This window comes from Spinacia oleracea, chromosome 5 (genome assembly GCF_020520425.1).
Source record: "Spinacia oleracea cultivar Varoflay chromosome 5, BTI_SOV_V1, whole genome shotgun sequence".
NCBI classification, from domain to species: Eukaryota; Viridiplantae; Streptophyta; class Magnoliopsida; order Caryophyllales; family Amaranthaceae; genus Spinacia; species Spinacia oleracea.
This window is the reverse complement of record NC_079491.1, coordinates 14,919,893-14,938,688: the sequence shown is the minus strand read 5'-3', so window position 1 is coordinate 14,938,688 and position 18,796 is coordinate 14,919,893. Positions and strand designations below refer to the sequence as shown.

Genomic DNA, 18,796 nt, shown 5'->3' with positions numbered 1-18,796 from the left:
TAAATACAGTCTCTGGCCTGTGCATATAAAACTCTTCCAGGGAAGAGCATCTGCAGAAAAAGTCGAAATTAACTGCCTCTTGTTTCTAAGATTGAGAAAACTTGGATCTTCAATCATATACACCTCAACAAACCCAAAAATAGTAGTCCATCAAAGTCGCAGTTAGATCACCTCTGCAACTGAAAGTCTAGTACACGAGAAGTCTCAAATTAACACTGAAATCAAGACCCCCGTCTGGTTTTCTGTCATAATGCTGCAGGACAAAAAAATTACTTAAACTATCAGACATGATAAAAGACACAGTCATTTTTTTCCCGTGTATTGCAGAGAAGAGGTGAGGGGGTAATCTGCAAGTTAGTAACAGGCAACATTCTAATGACAAATTGACCACAATGCAGCATGACAATCTATATAGCCCTACTGCTCAGTCCTCACAGCCTTGGAATAACATCTCATGCTCTACAGAACAGGTGATATGGGAATTGGGAAACATGCCAAAAAAGAAATCCAGAAACCTTTGGCACATACCTGCTATTAATTAACATAGATTACAGGCCAAAACAGTAAGATGTAAGATATGGACAGGAAAGAGAGATTAAAGGAAAAAGGATGATAAAGGAAGAGCAAAAAAAATGATATGATTGTATTGATGAGTATTACGGTGGAAACCGCCGATTACAACCTAGCCAATCTTTCAAGAGGAATAGCACTCTCTCAATCAACTATTACAAATCACTTTTCACAATATTCAACATGATTTCCCTCTCTCTAATGTGCTCTATATATAGCACTTCTTCCCTAACTGGTTTCTAACTTATTCCCAACTAACTTATAAAGATACTACCTAAAAGTGCTGCTCTCCATAATATTGATCCATAACAATACCACCAAGGCACCAACCAAGAAGAGCAGACCATGTCCACAAGTACCTTCTTCACGTGAATTATTTTCGTGTTTGGCAGCAAGTGTATTGAAACACAAGTTCTAGGTATTTATCATTCAAGTCTCAAGACTTCAAGTGCTGCAGTAAAATCTATCATCCAGCAATTGTACTTATACATACTGGAGATATTTTCCCAAATAACAACATTTATTTCTTTGCTATACTGTAAATGGCAAAAAGATTTACATAATGCACGTACAGCTAGCTTGTAATTACTCCTGTAGAACAAATGAGCCCTCTATCCTTTTGTCCAAGGATAACGGGGACAACAAATTCACCGACGAGTACATGTCGTTAAAACTGGACGTTGACGCAGGCTTGAATTCATAAGGACCTTCTTTGACTCCCCAAACCTGTAGCATGTCAGTAATGCAATTAACAACTCAAAAGTCAAACCCATTCCGCAACCATACAAAACAGCCCACTTATACAACTTACATGATTTCCATCATCATCATAACCTCTATCCCACATGTTTATCTCATTGTTCTTCAAGACTGATAGCTCTGATGTACAGTACGCTGCATTGTTCTGTGTAGGAATACGGAAATATAGCTTAAATATGAACAGAAAAACAAATCATGTTATGGGGAATACTCACCCAGGTATTTGGAAATCCCTCTGGTGGCGTTTTCCCTTCATATAAGCAGCGTTTTCCACGATCACATCGTTTGAGATGAATAGTTGTCAAATGTTCTGCAATATCCTGTAAGATGGTGGCTCAAATGAGAAGCTACACAAGTGCCTACTAACCTGTATGTCTATATTGTGAAGCAAGTGCCTTGGTAAAGCCACACTTGCTTTAAATTGCATGAGCATGTAAGATGTCTAACACTAGGAATTAAGAAACCAATCTTATTAGTTATCACTACTAACAAGCTTATACAATTTGTTGAGTCAAATTCTTATAACCAGGATGTTCTTATTGATGAGAAACAATTTCCCTTTATTTCCTTCATCATACCCATTAAACACTTCCCTACTGTTTGCAGTCTAACATCAACTCTCGTACCAATCGCTCCCAAACACCATTAGAAGCATATAATTGAAGTAAATACATTGCACAAAAAAGCGTGCCTTTGTTTAAAGTAGGATTAGTACTAGCTTGACGGACACACAAGTGTATCAGGAGAAATATTTCATGAATGATTCCGTAAGGCCCTAATCTATTTCAGCAACATGTACTCACATCTTAACTATGTAGAAAAATTGGTATTGTGTGTAATAATTAGGTATTTCTCCTCCCTCCGAACATAATCTAACAATCACAACAAGACCTAAAGGTCATAATATCCTATACTACTACACATTATATATTTTGAGCCTATATACAATGTCCTAGCCATACAATATCAGCATGCTCTAGGAAGAAAAATAATTTGTAAAGCTTTCATTATTCAAGCAAACAGAGCATGGAATTAAAACTCGGTCGTTCTGTTACGTAACGGCCGTTATGTAACCTATTTTGGATTTTTTGTTCCGCGAAAACCCATTACGTTACGGTTTGACAAAAATCACGTCTTTCTCCCGCGTCGTCCGTTGCGTAACGGTGACTCTCCGCGTTAGACGTTTTTTTCTCTGTTGCACCGATCTTTTACATAAATTGACCAAAAATATTTCTATAATTAGTTATGTAGTTTATGAAACATGATATTTCGAGTGCTTATTTGTTCACAGAATATAATACTCACTCATATTAGGATAGATTTGGTTATATTGTGTTGATATAATACTTTTTAGACTAAAAATGTAATAATAAGGCTTAGACATGTTAATGTGGTTTTTTTCAAAAAATTCACACCGCGTCAGCCGCGATCCGTTCTATTCTTCCGTTACAAGCGGTTTCCGCGACAATGCAATCATTACCGCGACCGCATCCGCGTTTTTTCTATGAAACAGAGGCTTTAATGAACACATATAGTATGCTAAACAAAGCAGACTCACCCGAATAACTTCTTCAGGAAGTGGACGTTGATTCTTTGGCCGGTCACAAAAGTTTTTATACTCCTCCATGTCTCTAATGGCATACGTACTCAACTGCCATTATGAGAAAAAAAAAATGGCTTTATCAGAACTGAAGTTGACATAACACAAACTTAATGGCAAAATGAGAAACAAAGTCTTCTAGCAGGGAAAGCGAGTGAGACCTATATATTTTTGAGAGAAAAAGTTTCCGAAATAAGAGAGCTATAATGTCGAGGGGCATATTTAGGGGGTTACATGCCGCTCCAAACTAATAACTAGTACGCATCTGGAAAAAGTAAAAAAGATAGAAGGTGGCCTTGAGACTCACTGCCTGAAAATGAAGAGCAGACAAGGCATTAGAAGGCTTACCTCAACATCACATTTCATCTCCTTGGGACAAGGTTTCACCATATATAACCTCTGCAATATGATAGCAGTAATATCAGCAACAATATTAGCAACAAAAGGAAGAATAACCATGTACAGACTCTTATCCTCAGATAATAGGACCACGCAGTATTTGCAGGAGTGATAAATGACATCTATACTAATATTTAATAGCAGACAAGTTTGCAACAAATGTAGAGTCCCACGTGTCCCCCCTTGAAAGCATCTTCCATTTTATTTTATTTAAGTTTCATGCCCCTTCTCCAATTTCATGTCTCTTCACCACCAAAAATAATTCATACCCCTTCACCTCCAACAAATTTAATATTTTATAGTGAAACACGAAATGAAATATATTTACTCTTTCTTGACGATTTGAAAAACTAAACCCAACTTTAAAACATAAGAAAAGCCGTGCATGGCACGGAGTCAATACTAGTTTAATATTAATGAAGATTAAAACACACTTGGATCCTTGTCAACATGTTTCAATTTCTATATTTTTTATAGAAAAAAAAAGTGGGGTTCAAAATTAAACATCAAAATGTTCATACCTCATTGGTGTGTCAAGTAATTCGTGATGAACTTCACCAAAAAATAAGGAAAAATTAACATTAATAATCCCAACTATTGACGGTCTTCTCATATAATCTCAACTATGGTTTAATTTGGAATAATCCCAACTATTATAGTACCCTTCCGAATACAATCTAGTTTTACTTGTAACCTTTAAAACCGGTCAAAAAAAGTTTGAAATTTAAAAACAAAATCAAGTTATTCAAGTCTTCTCTCCCCTAACCTCTGTCATTTTCCTTCCTCTTCGTGTCAACTCAAAGAATATAGGCACACTAAGAATCATGCCATATGCTCAAATTCTTTCTCTAATATGATTATGCATATTCAATCAATTTATTATTTCCAACATATGCAAACTTAGTTCATATGGTTGTGGACTTGAGGCTTTCCATGATTTTTGTTCATCGATAAACACCACCAGGTCCACCAAGTGTAGCCCCTCTCACCATCCTTTTTTACTTCCGCTCAAAACTCACCAGAAATCACAACCAAACACAGCTCTGAACTTCACCAAATTAAACCCATTACATTCTCTCTTTTTTACTTTTAATCTCATCTCCTCAACTCGTGTGTTTCTCTCTCCTCCTCTCACCTGTTTCTTGGCTATTGTTATGAGTTTGCTCAATCTCCGAGTCTATGGGCATCAATTTTGTGTATGTTGTTGGAGTCGTGCCATCACTTGACGCTGGAGCTTCCGCCCCAACCCGTTCTTCCATTAAATTGGTGGAGCAGTATTTATAGCCCTATAGGTTATGAGAAATTGTAATTGAATTTGTATTTTTTTGGATTGGCTATGGAGATTAAAACGGGACACAATGAGGAGAGAGAATGTAATTTGGGATGAAAGAAATATAAACAACTAGTGATTTACCTAAAGGCAAGTGGGTGATTTTGGATTCGATCTTTCAAACATTTTTATTTTGAGCATGCAAGTGACTCAGTTTGGAGAATTTGATTTCTTAAAACTCGATTTTCGCAACTTCTTTGACATTTTTGCTTATATATTATTGTTATATTAATTTTACCAAACAAGAACAATAATTTGACAAGGTTCCTAGATTTGTTGCCCTTAAATAAAAAGCAAAAACAATGAGAATTAGAACCAACAGTTGAAAAGGGCGACACAAATTCAAGGAAGAAGAATAGAGGTGAAGAAAATAGCAGAAGGAGCTTCCATGGAAAATTAAAAGAAAATGGAGAAGAAGGACAATACGTGAAGGGCCCGCTTTTAGTGAAGTTTACCGGTTATAACCGGTACCCATATAATTGGGATTATTCCAGATTAATCCGTATTTGGGATTAAAATCAGAAGACGACTAATAGTTGGGATTATTATTACTAATTTTTCCAAAAAATAAAGTAATTCGCGATGGATGCTAAGGTTAAATAAACATATAGGAAGTCGGGAATGGTTAGAAACAATCCAAATAGACATTGCAAATGATCTCCTCAAAAGAATAAAGGAGGAGTACCTGGCGAAAGGGCTTCTGAGGAGTTCTCCAGAATGCCTGGTGATAGAAGCATAGAACATAATTCATGTGTTAGAACAAACAGCTTGTCCGTGGATGAGTGTAAAGCCAGCAACACAAATACTCTTTATTACCTGCTCGAAGTACAGAACTTTTGAGCCATCCACCATTTCTGCAGCTGGACAGGCAACCATTCTGCAAAAATATAATCCTTTAAATTACTTAAAGTTGCACATCGAATGTTCTAGATACTCTTAGGCACCATTGAAATGTAGTTAGAACTATAAAAACAGATGATTTAAGCCAATTTTTACAATTATACAGCGTCTTTGGAAAACTGAAGTCTTGATTTAGGGAAGGATAGGATACACATTGTAATATATTGTTAGTGGAGCTGGTGGTCGTGATTGTTACTTATTAGGAATTGGTGAAAGAAACAAGGCGAGGGGAGAGGAGAGGACGGAATTACTACTGACAGAACATGAACCTCATTACCCCAATTTCAGAGTAATCCCTTACACTTTCCACAAAAGATATGATCCCCTAATTGAATCCCTCGTCAATACATTGGTTAAAATGAAAATAAGAAATGTTCCTAGCATTTCATGATCAATTAGTAACATCTCTCTCCGGTCCAAAATTAATAAGCACATTGATGCCTTTGATTGTATAATTTGAACTTGTAATATGACAACTAAATCCGGCCGGAGTAAGTAGGTCTTTAGACATATTTCTGCATTTAATATTCTCCCTTTGCCCTCCATCAAAGAATTCAATTGTGACCCAAAAATCCGACTGAAAACAATCATGAAGCTCAAATAATCAAGCTGAAAAACAGTATTAAAAAACCCCTCAATTTTTGATGTTTCTAATAACATTTAACAAAAGAAAACAAAAAACAGCATTAGAACCTCAAATTGAAAAAATGTTCAGGGTCTCTCGCAGCTTGTTCCTTTGAATTCTACACAAAACAAACAAACACCCAATAATCCCACTTCAATAAACAAAATCCGCACAATTGAAAACAACAAAAATAAAAAGAGATAAAACTATAAAAGGAAACCTTTTCGCCGGAGAGAGAATGAGAGACGAAACGAGCATGGTCGCGGCGGGTGGTGGATTTAGTGAGACGGCGGACGAAAAGCGCGCCGCCCACCACAACAAGTGTTTTAATCAACCAACCACTAGCTTTGCTCCACCCTCCATTTGTTGATTCTGCATCTCCTTCACCCATTACTTTTATTTCTTAGTAATTTTTATACGATTCTGGCATAATTATGGGATAATGGGCATAATTTCAAGTTTTGTTTTTGTTTTGGGGAAACTTCAATTCAAGAAAATTGGTGACAAAAATGGTGAGGAGAGAGAAAAGGAGAGGATTTGCAGGGTGATCTGAGGGTGGAAATGGAAAGGGAGGTTGAGTATGAATTTGGAGAGGAGAAGATATTCAGTGGTTCAAATTTTGATACAAAGTGACGGGAAATGAGTTCTGACTGCAACACGGAAGTGGTGGACAATGGACATCGACGCCAAAAATAATCACACGACTAACACGAGCTTTCCACCTAATTAATTTGAGTTAATACACTTTTAAACAAACGTTATTATATTTGATTAACTTTTAAGTATTTTTTTTGGGTAACTTTACATCCGTATTACCATAAGAATTTATATTTTACCGCTTGCTTTGATGATGATTTTGTATTACAACAATCCCGTTGTAAATTAATTACCCAATGACTTTTGTCGGAGTATTTGTTAATGTCAACTCATACTTTTAAATGTTATTTTTTTTTAAAAAGGCAAAATTGTCAAAAATTACCTTGTTTTGCCTCATTTTGTGAGCTAGTACCTTGTATTTTTAATTTTGTCAAATAGTACCTTGAATTAAAAAATTGTTTTAAAAATGGGACCTTACTCCAACATTCCGGGCAAAATTAACCTTTTCCGGCCAAATTTTCAATTTTCCCTCCAAACTATTGTGCGTGTGCAACAAACAAGCCACAAACTCACGCGCCTTTTCTTTCCTCTTATAAGAACAGCAACAACAACACCTAGACAACACTTTAAGATCTACAGCATTTTATTTTGGAGGGAGGCAGCGGGTTTATTGGGGGAAAACCAACTGAATTCAAGATCCAAAGGTATTATTTTCTATCTTTTATTCTTTTGGATTTCTTGTTGCAATGAACTGAAATTGATTGCTTGTAATTGATTCCCATTACAGATGTCTTCCCATTCTCATTCATCGGAAAGATTCTCTCCTAAACCTGAAAGATTCCCCAATTTGTAAGAAGTACCAGTATTGATTCTCTCCTTTTGTCCAGGTACAAAGGACCACACTTTTCCCTTCTCTTTCAACCTCACTCTGTCAGTTTTTGTACCACATGAAAGGACGAAGATGACAGCAGCAATTGGAATCAATGACAGCAACCAGAAAGATAAAAGTGATAAATGGTGTGGTTGAGTTTTAATGTTGACTGAAAATGGTGGTTGAGGATTCAGTGTTGGAGCAGAGAATGGAGTAAATAAGAAGATGAAAGGGCGTTGGATGTTTGAATGTGTTTTGATGTTAAAAGCGTGTGTGCACGCGTTAATTTCCCTCCCAAAATGAGCCAGCAAACGGAATGGATGGCCAAAAAAGGTTAATTTTGCCCGAAATGTTGGAGTAAGATCCCATTTTTAAAACAATTTTTTAATTCAAGGTACTATTTGACAAAATTAAAAATACAAGGTACTAGCTCACAAACTGAGGCAAAAACAAGGTACTTTTTGACAATTTTGCCTAAAAAGAATATGCGTTTGAAGTTAAAGTAGTGCAAATTTGTAAATGTTTCAATTTTTTGGACTAGAGAAGGTACAATTTAGTTTCTATAATAACACTCATGTATGCAGCCCTTCTTAAGATAATCAAAATTATAAAATTCCATGAAATAGCTATTTTGGATGATGATGATATTGTGTTTTGATGATTTTTTTATTATTGTGACTTTGAATCATCATTTGCTTTTTAAAATTCAGAAAAACCTTCGTTATCTGGAACCTATAACTAATTTAGAATGAAAATACAAATCAGAAATGATGACAAAGAGATATTTATGCAAATGAGTAATCCAAAAACATGACAAAAAATAGAGCCAGTATGAAGGTATGGGAAGCATGGACAGAAGGATGGGCAGCATTTAACTAAAATTCATATGCAGAAAGAAGGGCATTATCAGCAAGAAAACACCAGGAAACTGAACACAAAGAAAAATACAAAAGAGAGCAGTCTGTGAATAATGGAACGAACTTCAGCAAGTTTTCAGAGGATATATTTATATAAACACCAAGCCAAACAAAGACGATTCACTAACCCAAGTAGACTAAACTCTATTATCTAACCAAATACAGCTTAAAACCTTAAACTAAACAACGCGAATCTATGTGTGAGCACCAAGTAATCACATTAATACATCTGAATACAGCAAGGATGTAAAAGAGTAGATGAAAATTTGGCACTTATTACAAGATGTTGCATATCAGTTATCCTCCACCATGCAACATCCAACAGCCACCTACTGACCTACATCAACAGGCCAACTCTGAAATGGAAATAAACTAAGAAAATATCAACCATTCCAATTTTCTTTTTTCAAAGAGACTTTGTGTACGTACAACTAGTTTCATATTAACGGAATATCAAAATACCCCCCACAGGCCACAGCGTAGCTACTGTGTAGATATGTTACATACAAATTGACTAGTTATTATACCATCATCTATCAGACAATTATTACATACATCCTTATTTTTCAGTGTGGTGAAATATATTGTACGCTTATTTAAGGCAGCTTACAATTTCATCGCCTATAAGTATAACTACTGATTTCCAGAGATAGGAGTATCTTTGCCTCTCTTAATGTCATCCCATCCTCTAACCCATGGGTTCCCTGGTGTTGCTCGTGTCTCAGGAGCAGCATGGCTGTTTAGACTGCTTGCAACCTTCTCACGAACAGCAGTAAAGACCTACAAAAACAAAAACAAAAACCGATCAAATTCCAAGCTTTAAATAACAAAGATTGAGAATATCAGTTAACTCTTCTCTTTTAGAATCTCACAGGATTCACACTGACTGACTCAGGTGGTTGTTCTTGTCCACTCAGCCAGTTCCACAGATCTGGGTTTTCCTGCAGACATGAATAAAATAATGAGACATGCTTCCAACAAAAGCACAATAAATCATAAAAGCATACCTTAAGTACATTCTACTCAGTATCCAAAATCTTAATCCAAATTCTGCAATAAAAGCGTGATTGAAATAGAAATGTGTCTCCCTACCACCACGCGAAACCTTTTAAATCCAAGCCAGATCTCAAAAGAGTATAGAATTGGTTGGGGGGAGGGGGTCTAAAAGTCAAGACAGCTACACAACAGCAGTGGAATCATAGCTTCTTGGAATCTCAGACAACAAGCATAATGACAAAAGGGATCAAATTTCAGAAATAAAGGGATTCTGAGTTGCCTTTTGTTATAGAGAGTATGTGTCAAATGAACCACGCATAACATCATTTTGGTCAAGAGTTCAGAGATCTAAGAAAGTTTTCTTCGAAAAATAAACAGTTTCCTAGCACTTCGAAATACATGATCCAAAAAATAACAAATGTTAAATCAGAATATCAGATCATATGCAACTATGCAAGGCATGATTATATGCACTGACATTACACCTCCGGTCATGAAAAGGGACATAATATATATATCAATTGATTTATTAATAATTCAATATAATGTGTGCATTCAGAGTAGAAGGCAGGGTACCCACTACACCCTCATAAGCCATAAACTGCACCAGCATCAAATATACTCAAAAGAAGATGATTTTCTTGCATGGTTGCATCACAGTTTCCAACACAAGTCACCTTGGAAGGGTACTGTAAAGAATACCACAACCATCTTCAGGCCTCAATTATTATATTTTCAATGGTGACTCAAAATCCAAGTTCCTGTGCTGCCTAAAAGCTCTTTGATAAACATCTTGTAAAGACCTCTTGCAGAGTTGCACAAATCTATTTACTCGTAAAAAGAAAATCACATCTCTAATTTACCCTTGAATCATCCTCATATTTCTCTACTGCCAAATAAAGAAGACTCCTGCAAGGGCTACAACAATGGTCACTCGGAGTAGGCTTAACTTGTACATACCCAATAATTCAATAAATCATTTATCGTTGTTACTACATGAACCCATGTCTGTTTGATGATAACAGAAGTACATATTTGCCTTCCCTGGATTTCTTCCAAGTATCAGTAATATCAAAGATGTAAATTTTAACAGGTAGAAATGATTCATTCCAATCAAACCACAGTGTACTTCATGTACAACCTCCTCGATGAATGTGCAAAACCTTCTTTCACCTTACATTGCCTCTTATGATGGCAACATCTCATTCCTCCTTCGTAATCTGGGCTTATGTATTTTCCATATTCATTTATAGTAGTATTGTAGAGACTGTTCCTGCATCGGTGCATCCGGACCTATCCACCACACCTCAAGTATCAATAGCATGAACATTCAGAATCCATCTCTCCTTATACCCTTATGGTACTTCAGCGGGATTTCCAACCTCTATTGTACAAGCATCTGGCACGTTTATCTCCGCTTTTCGGATTTCGGATCCCAATCCAAAATACTGTAAAATAATTTCACATACTCCAGTGTTACTGACAACATTAAATCTGACCCTTGATGAAGTTTTGATGGCTGCTAAGCCCTTTCTCTTCGAAGCCTATACATATATAGTATCTCAGAAGAGTCACATCCAACCAGTGGTGGAGGTAAGTGTCCTGAAGAGAGACAGGAATTCCAGCCTCATCAACTACTTCAGCATAGAAGCTCTTAATGCCAATGTGGCTCTTAGGAAAGTCGATGTTACAATAGAATCTGTTCACTACTGACCAAGGTTTCATGACAAACTCGCGTGATAAATAAATAGCTGACTTCACCATGCTCTCATCCAATAGATGAGATACAAGACACAGTCAGGAACAAAGCTAAGTGTAAAGCCATAATAGTTGAGGTTTTACCATCTCTACTGCATATTGCCAAAATGAGTGGGTCAAGTAACCAGAAACATCTAAATTTTATACTGTGCTATCTAATAACGTTTTGAAGGTTAACAGGATTTCCAATAAGTATTACAAGAATGTTAAAACACAATATATGGCTTTGTTCTCTTCAGCTTACTATTGTTATATTCAACCTATTTTTGCTAAATATAAACTTAAAAGTGTCTGAATTAACTTATTTCTGCTGAAAATACTCATGTTTGCTGAACTTTACTTATTTTTGCTGAGCTTTTGCTAAACCTTGTCTCATCTTTTGCTGAACTTAACTATAGCCTCCAGGGTCAGGTTATGTTACAACCTTTCTTTTGTCCCATATTTGACCAAAAACTACCAGAATATGATCATAATCATGCCAGAATACTTGGCATGCACATAATTTCTCCAGTTAACAAACTATGAGAATCTAAAATCCCTCTTATACAGCTAATTAGTCTGAGAAATAAGGCAGATTAAACTGCATATGAATTTTTAAGGCTATGATAGATAATCTCAGTTCTGCCAAAAGAGGTTTCACTTTAAAAGAATACAAATCAAAATACAAGCATACAGTTTCCAGGCAAAATTGACCTCCGAAGATGTAGATAATATTTCTCCATTTCGACAAGGTAAAATGGTAAATTATATCGAAATGACTAGTTTTATTATATGGATTTCCGATAATATTTTCTTAAAAGTTTAGCGTTTATATACGAATGTGTTCAGTTTAGCATCAAGACTAATTAGTTTGTAGACATCAAAGATTTGAGTCAAAGACGAGACCAAGAGACAAAGCGAAGAAGCCAAGACATAGGGCAGCAAGGATATTCATTCTAACAGGCAGAGAGCAGCATGTACAGCCATTCTTGGCCGCAAGACAATACCAATAACCAACAAAAAACATCTTATTTTAGGAGATACAAGTATCCTGTAGAATTACTCCCTCCGTCCCTAAAAAGATTGCCCCAAACAACATTTTTCACTTTATTAAGAAAGAAGGCAAAAGAAAAGCAAGTGAGTTGGTAGTTTTGTCATTTTGCTAATTTAAATAGAATATGAGCGGAAACATGTGAGGACCACATACTATAAATGGTATGGGGAAAACTCAAAGGGAAGGACCAAAAAGGAAATTGGGGCAATCTTTTAGGGACGGTGGGAGTTTACTAATTACGGAGTAGTTATAACCAAGGAGTTGTATTAACAAAATAAATTGTTGTATAACTAGAAAAAACTGTTTTGTTAGGCAGAATTCTCCGAAAGTGTTCTAACAAATGAGGCCTGCCCCGGAAAGACGGAAAAGTCTTTTTCCAGCTCACTTTGATAAATAAAGTTTGACAGACTCATATAGTTCTACTAATACAAGTAGAATACTAGATTGGTATTATTCCTCCATTATATAAGGTGGTTATATGACTTTAACCTAAGAAACACTTATGTATTGTCTCGTACCAGCAGCCAAGGCCCATTTACAATGTTCGCCATGTTCCCAACTTTCATCCTATGTATTTCTTCTTACTTCAATAGAATTAAAACCTCACACAAATCCCAACAACTTCCAGTCTCAATTGCTAGATTGCTTATTGAAATGGATGATATTAGATATCTTATTGAAGATCCTAATGGCCATATTCTGTAATAGAAGGTCACTTATGATTGGTTGCCAACTTGCTGTAAATCCTATGGCATGGTAGGTCATGGTTGTGAGCTGTGGAGGGCCCCACCTAATAATAGAAACCAGAAGCAGGCCCTATTAAGAAAGTGGTATAACAATGGGTTCCAAGAGAGGTATAACCTGCTGGAGCTCCTTAAACTGCTACGAGGAAGCTGCACAAGCTGTAATTACTACTCCAGACGTTACCCCAAATGTCATGCAATCAGATGATAATGTTGGTGGGAAGATAGTGAAATCCTATTGTCACCTTAGTCCTGATAACTGTGATAAGAGGGATTATATTTTTATCCTGAGGTAAAGGAAATTCCTGAAGTTTTTTACTTATACCTTACATGATGAATGTGTGCACATGAAATATAAGGAGACTCAATAACCACTTCAAACGTACTGAAAGAAAACATACTATTAGCTCTCATCAAATTAATAGAAAAGCTCATTAAAAAAAATATGGACTAATTTCGCAGATTGTTGCATTGAGTTTGTAATTATGATTATGCAGAGAAAGACGGGATATGGTTAGGGTGGAAATTTATGGATGTTAGTGATAGTGTTTTTAAAAGACATGGCCATAATATATTCATTGTGAATTGCATCACTTAGTTTCTTTACTGTGGCATACGGATATTCTGTGGATACAAGGAAGCAGCTCTTGGATAACTTCGCACTATTGCTAATACTGCAAATTAAGTGCCTTGGCTTCTATCAGGGGAATTTAATGCATATGTAGTGAAGATGAAATCAATGGAGCCTTAGTTTCTAGTTATAAAACTATGAATTTATCTAATGTCTTGTTCAATACATACATCAATGAGATTAAACGCAAAGGGAATTTCTTCTCATGGACCTACAATGGTATTGGTGATCAAAGAAATTGCATTACGGTTGATAGGGTTTTGGGAAATAGTATGTGGAGGCAGATTTATGATCATATTGAAGTAGACTATTTAAACTCTTCTTTGTCTGACCATGCCCCATTGCTCTAAACCGCAATGCTGATATTATTGGAGGAGGGGGGCCATTAAAAATTCTTTAACTTTCTTGCTGGTCGATCTAATTTTGATCAAGTTGTGCCCAAGAATAGTGTTCCGAAGACTTGAACTTTATGACCCCTTGATTTCCAAGGTTTCTTGGTTTTCAACAAAGCTTGTTGGTTGCCCGGGAACAAAATCTTGACAAGTAAACATACAGGGTGTGCTATTAATTAACAACACTTGAGCACCATTAGTGGCAGAAAATAGGGAAGAAGATGATGATTTGATTACTAAGCTGAATTACAGTAAAATGTAAAGATATTCAAGCATTCGAGAGGCTTGATTCTCTCCCAATGAACTCTAAAAGCTCAACCAAATACTCATCAATATTCAATATGATAATCCCTTCCTATCGTTCCTAAGCTAAGCCAAATACTCATCAATATTCAATATGATAACCCTTCCTAATCTTTTCTTATTTATAATATTACTCCTCGAACTAACTAACTTATCTTTCTCCTCAAGATTACTACTAACTGAATTGCATTGCATTACCTAATATGATCCTCCCCATTTGCCAGTTCATAGCAGCGTGCATACCTCTTCAGGCCCCAACCCAGCAAACTACAATAGGTGGGTGTGGTGGTTCTAGTGTAGTACAGATTACACTCCCCCAAGGAAGTAAGTAGAAGAACTTATGTTATCCAAGAAACAACATGAAATATCTTCTTTCCCTTTTAGCAGTTCATCAGACGAGGATATGATGCGGAGCAGTGTTACCTAAATCGTTACACCCCCCCTCCCCCCCCCCCCCCCCCCCCCACACACACACACCTTCCCTCTCCCTCAAACGTACAAACCGATACTGCCTCCGTCCCTAAAAGGTTGCCCCAAACCACATTTTTCACTATATGGCAAAAGAAAAGCAAGTGGGTTGGTACTTGGTAGTCTTGTCTTTTTGCTAAATTAAGTAATAGTGTGTGAAAGAAGACGAGAGGACCACATACTATTAATGGAACGGGGAAAACAAATAGGGACAACCCAAAAAGGAATATTGGGCAATCTTTTAGGGATGGAGAGAGTATGTTGTAAAGTTCTAAGGGACTAATTGTTTTTTAAAAAAAAAGTAGGCAGAAAATTATGTTTCAGCATCCATTCCACGGACCACCGCAAGCCATGTTCCCATTGACACTAATATGGATACCATTACCAACGGGCTACATCACTACATGTCAAGCTCCATTAAGTTATTTAAGGGGAAAAAAGTTTTATTTCCCCTTGTTTAGACTTTGAAAGCATCATAAAAAAATTGGTACTAGATATTGTCTTCCACAATAAAATATCAACAAGTGGAAGCCAGAGTTTCTTATCAAGTAAGCATTTGAAAAACTTCTCAGCCAAAAATTTCAGATTGCAATTTCCTTAGCACATTGTCATTTGTGAATTCAACTTGTGTCTCACAAGATCAGGAAGGCTAGGACCTAAGTGCATGATTCCTTATATCTAAAATGAAAATCAGAACTCATGCAAGCCTCTTTAGAACTTAATGCTCATACTAAAATAACTTCAGTTCCTCCCTGGTTTTCAAAGCGCAATACATAATGTAAAATGTCTCTGAGGTTTTGTAAGTAGTTGAACCATAGTTTAACATTTAACAATATTGTCAACACAACTAATTATTTCAATGTCTAACAACTTCTTAACAATATTTTTCCTCTGCCTAAAGAATGAAAGCATGCTACACACAGGGCACATTGTATCAGTTGCGTACAAGTATTCAAACTTCATATGTAAATGGGATGATAGAACATAAAGCAGAAGAGGGGGAGAAAAACAATGACAAACCAGGTCAAGAACTTCAATGAGAGATTTGATTCCACTTTCATCCATGGATTGAATATTATCTTCAACCCATTTTCCTAAGACCAAATCCAACTCCAAGAACCCGCGTTGCTTTGCTCGATACAGCAACCTACACCATCAAAGCATACATAATGTATATCATAATCTAAACAGCTTCGTCAACAACTATAACTTTTCCAGAATTAAGCGAAGCAAGTCGAAGTTAGCTGGATTAACCTGTTCATCGTATGCCTTCTACTCTCCACATCAGAAAGATCAATCTCACTCGAATAAAATCGAAAACTCACAGGAACCAACTGCGATTTCCTGAACACATTTTCAGAAGAAAAAAAGAAGATATAAATACAACCAAATAGATAAAATTACTAAAAGGAAAAAAAACTCAGCAGGCATAACACCGGAAGAATTATTACGTTATTCTGCAAGTGGCAACAGTTGGTGAAGCATACGAACTGTAATGGCTGGATGCAGCTTTCAAAGTAATGAGCCGATTGAGAGTTGAGGCCGCTCTTCGAAGCATCGCCATCTGATAACAACTCACCTAGTATTAATACAGATTCAACAAGGGAACTATAGAATCTTTTATGAGTTGCACCTAAATTTGATGGATCCAAGAATTTCAATTTTGGGTGGAACCAACACATTAACATTGCCAAAATGCCAACGTAAATATGAAATGGGCATGAAATCAGCCAATTACATCGATAATACTCCATTAACATGTTGAAATAATAATATAACAAACAAAATTAATTGGTAAGTTGATTATTATATGGCTTAATTCTAACTTTCTTATTTGTAGTTTGTTGCCATTAACCAGCCATTAACTTCTGCAACTTCGAAAAGTTAGAAATTGTAAACCCAAGATTGCAGTGCATAACTACTTTACATCACCCAGAACAGTCAAAGCATCCATCATCCATAGTTGCATATGCAGCTCAAAAACTCCAGTCACATTAAAGGCTTATATCCATCAATTTTAATGGGTATTTAATCAAATGAATACTGTGTCTGCACTAATAATAAACGGCCCCATTGCAAAAATCGTATTCGACTCATAATAAATTCAGTTGGACATTTTGTCGAACAGTTTGTGGGCATTACATAACCCTCTAATTAGAAACATGCAAAATAAATATTAAAAAAAACATGCAATTTTAAAGTATAATGATATTGAAGAACGAAAATTCTGAGAAAAATTGCGAAAAAAAAACCTGGAAATGGGAATAAGAAGATGTGAGATAGTGAATAACGCAAATGGAAAGGAAAATGGCGAATTTCTGTTATAGTTTACTAGATTATGACGAATTTGCAACCGTTTTCTATTCCAAGATCGGACTTTCTTTTGTCAAAGATCCAATGTTGAGAAGATGAGTTGCTTTTGATTTAGGGGTTCACGTGTCCGAAGTTCCGCCCAGAGAAAAAACTTTAAATTTTGTAAAACCTGGGAAGGGGAACTACTGGCAAAATATGATGGGTGCACAGTGCTCTTGGTGCACTGGTGTCCAAACGACATGCAATAAATATAAAACGCGGATATCTTGTTGAATCCGGAGAAGAAAAAAACAAACGTTGTTTTTTTGATAAAAAAAGAACAAACGTTGTTCTTTTGTTAAAAAAAAGAACAATGACTGCTCTGTCTTTTTTTTTCGTTCTTTTGTTTTTCACTCTATTTTTCTGGTATATGTACCTTCTTTTTTATAATTTTCGAATCAAAATTTGTGAAGAGGAGAAAGAAAAACTATGGAAATGAGAGAGAAACTGTGAAGAGGAGAGAGAAAGTAATGGAAAATTCTCAGATATTGGTTGATTTTTCTACTTCAATATCAAATTCTATTGATTCTTCTTCTTCAAATTTGAATTCCTCGGCTGATAATCCGATTTGTAAAGGTAATTTTTCAATTTTTTAAAACGAATTACTTATTTATGATGATTTTGGTTTCCATGTTCATTATTTTCATCATTTCAATTTATTTTGATTTTTTTGATCATTTCGATTTCTGCATTTCTCAATAACCTTGATTAATGTATTTTGATTCTATATTTTGATAATTTTGATGATTAATGTATCTTGATTATATATTTCTGATGATTTTGATTTCTGTTCTTTTTTCGATTTTATATGTTCTTTTAGTCTTATCTTTTGTTCTTTTATATATTGGTTCTCATATATGTATTAAGAGATTGTAATAATACAGAAAATAATTATTGAACATGTTGTTCTTTTTTGCTTTAGCTTGTTGTTCTTTGTTCTTTTTTGCTTTAGCTTGTTGTTCTTTGTTCTTTTTTGCTTTAGCTTGTTGTTCTTTTGATATTACACACTTCAGATCAAATTGTTCTTTTACCATTTTTGTTGTTCTTTTATCTTTTTTGTTGTTCTTTTTTCACATGGTTAAAATAAGTGTTCTACATGATATGTTCTTTTCTGCTATTTTTAATGTTCTTTTTCTTTACTTTATTATGTTCTTTTATGCTCTATTGTTGTTTTACATGGTTAAAATAAGTGTTCTACATGATATGTTCTTTTTTGTATTTATAATATTCTTTTTCTTTATTTATAATGTTCTTTTAGGTTCATCCTCTTTTTGTTCTTTTGAGGAATTGCTCTGTTTATTCAGCCTCTCTTCTTGTTCTTTCAGCTGTTTTTGAAGATTTAACATCATTTGTTGCTGGTCAAGTAAAAGCTTCCTTTGCTCTTCAATACTGTACTTTTTGAAAAAAGAACAAACATAAAAAAACATTAAGATTTATATCTAATAAACATAAAAGAACAGAACAACAAAACCCAAAAAAAAAAAAAACAAGTGCACCGTTCTTATCATGAACATGGCTTGTATTTCTTCTCCTCCCCCCTCTTTTTTTTATT

General features: G+C 35.4%; 2 protein-coding genes across 2 annotated transcripts; both read right to left on the bottom strand.

Annotated features, from left to right (window-relative positions):
• Window positions 1-618: 618 nt before the first annotated feature.
• On the bottom strand, window positions 619-6,851 carry LOC110784596 (chromophore lyase CRL, chloroplastic). The gene is made up of 9 exons (XM_021989045.2): window positions 6,404-6,851; window positions 6,252-6,301; window positions 5,475-5,535; window positions 5,344-5,379; window positions 3,278-3,328; window positions 2,888-2,980; window positions 1,545-1,649; window positions 1,382-1,474; window positions 619-1,296 (listed from the first exon to the last, which is right to left on the bottom strand). Exons 1-9 carry the CDS (start codon window positions 6,572-6,574, stop codon window positions 1,156-1,158), a joined length of 801 nt encoding a protein of 266 aa, XP_021844737.1. The 5' UTR covers window positions 6,575-6,851; the 3' UTR covers window positions 619-1,155.
• Window positions 6,852-8,947: 2,096 nt separating this feature from the next.
• Window positions 8,948-17,381, bottom strand: LOC110784595 (succinate dehydrogenase assembly factor 2, mitochondrial). The gene is made up of 6 exons (XM_021989044.2): window positions 17,145-17,381; window positions 16,344-16,456; window positions 16,147-16,236; window positions 15,913-16,039; window positions 9,441-9,509; window positions 8,948-9,348 (listed from the first exon to the last, which is right to left on the bottom strand). The coding sequence occupies exons 2-6, from the start codon at window positions 16,454-16,456 to the stop codon at window positions 9,202-9,204; spliced, it is 546 nt and encodes a 181-aa protein (XP_021844736.1). The 5' UTR covers window positions 17,145-17,381; the 3' UTR covers window positions 8,948-9,201.
• Between the last annotated feature and the right edge of the window lie 1,415 nt (window positions 17,382-18,796).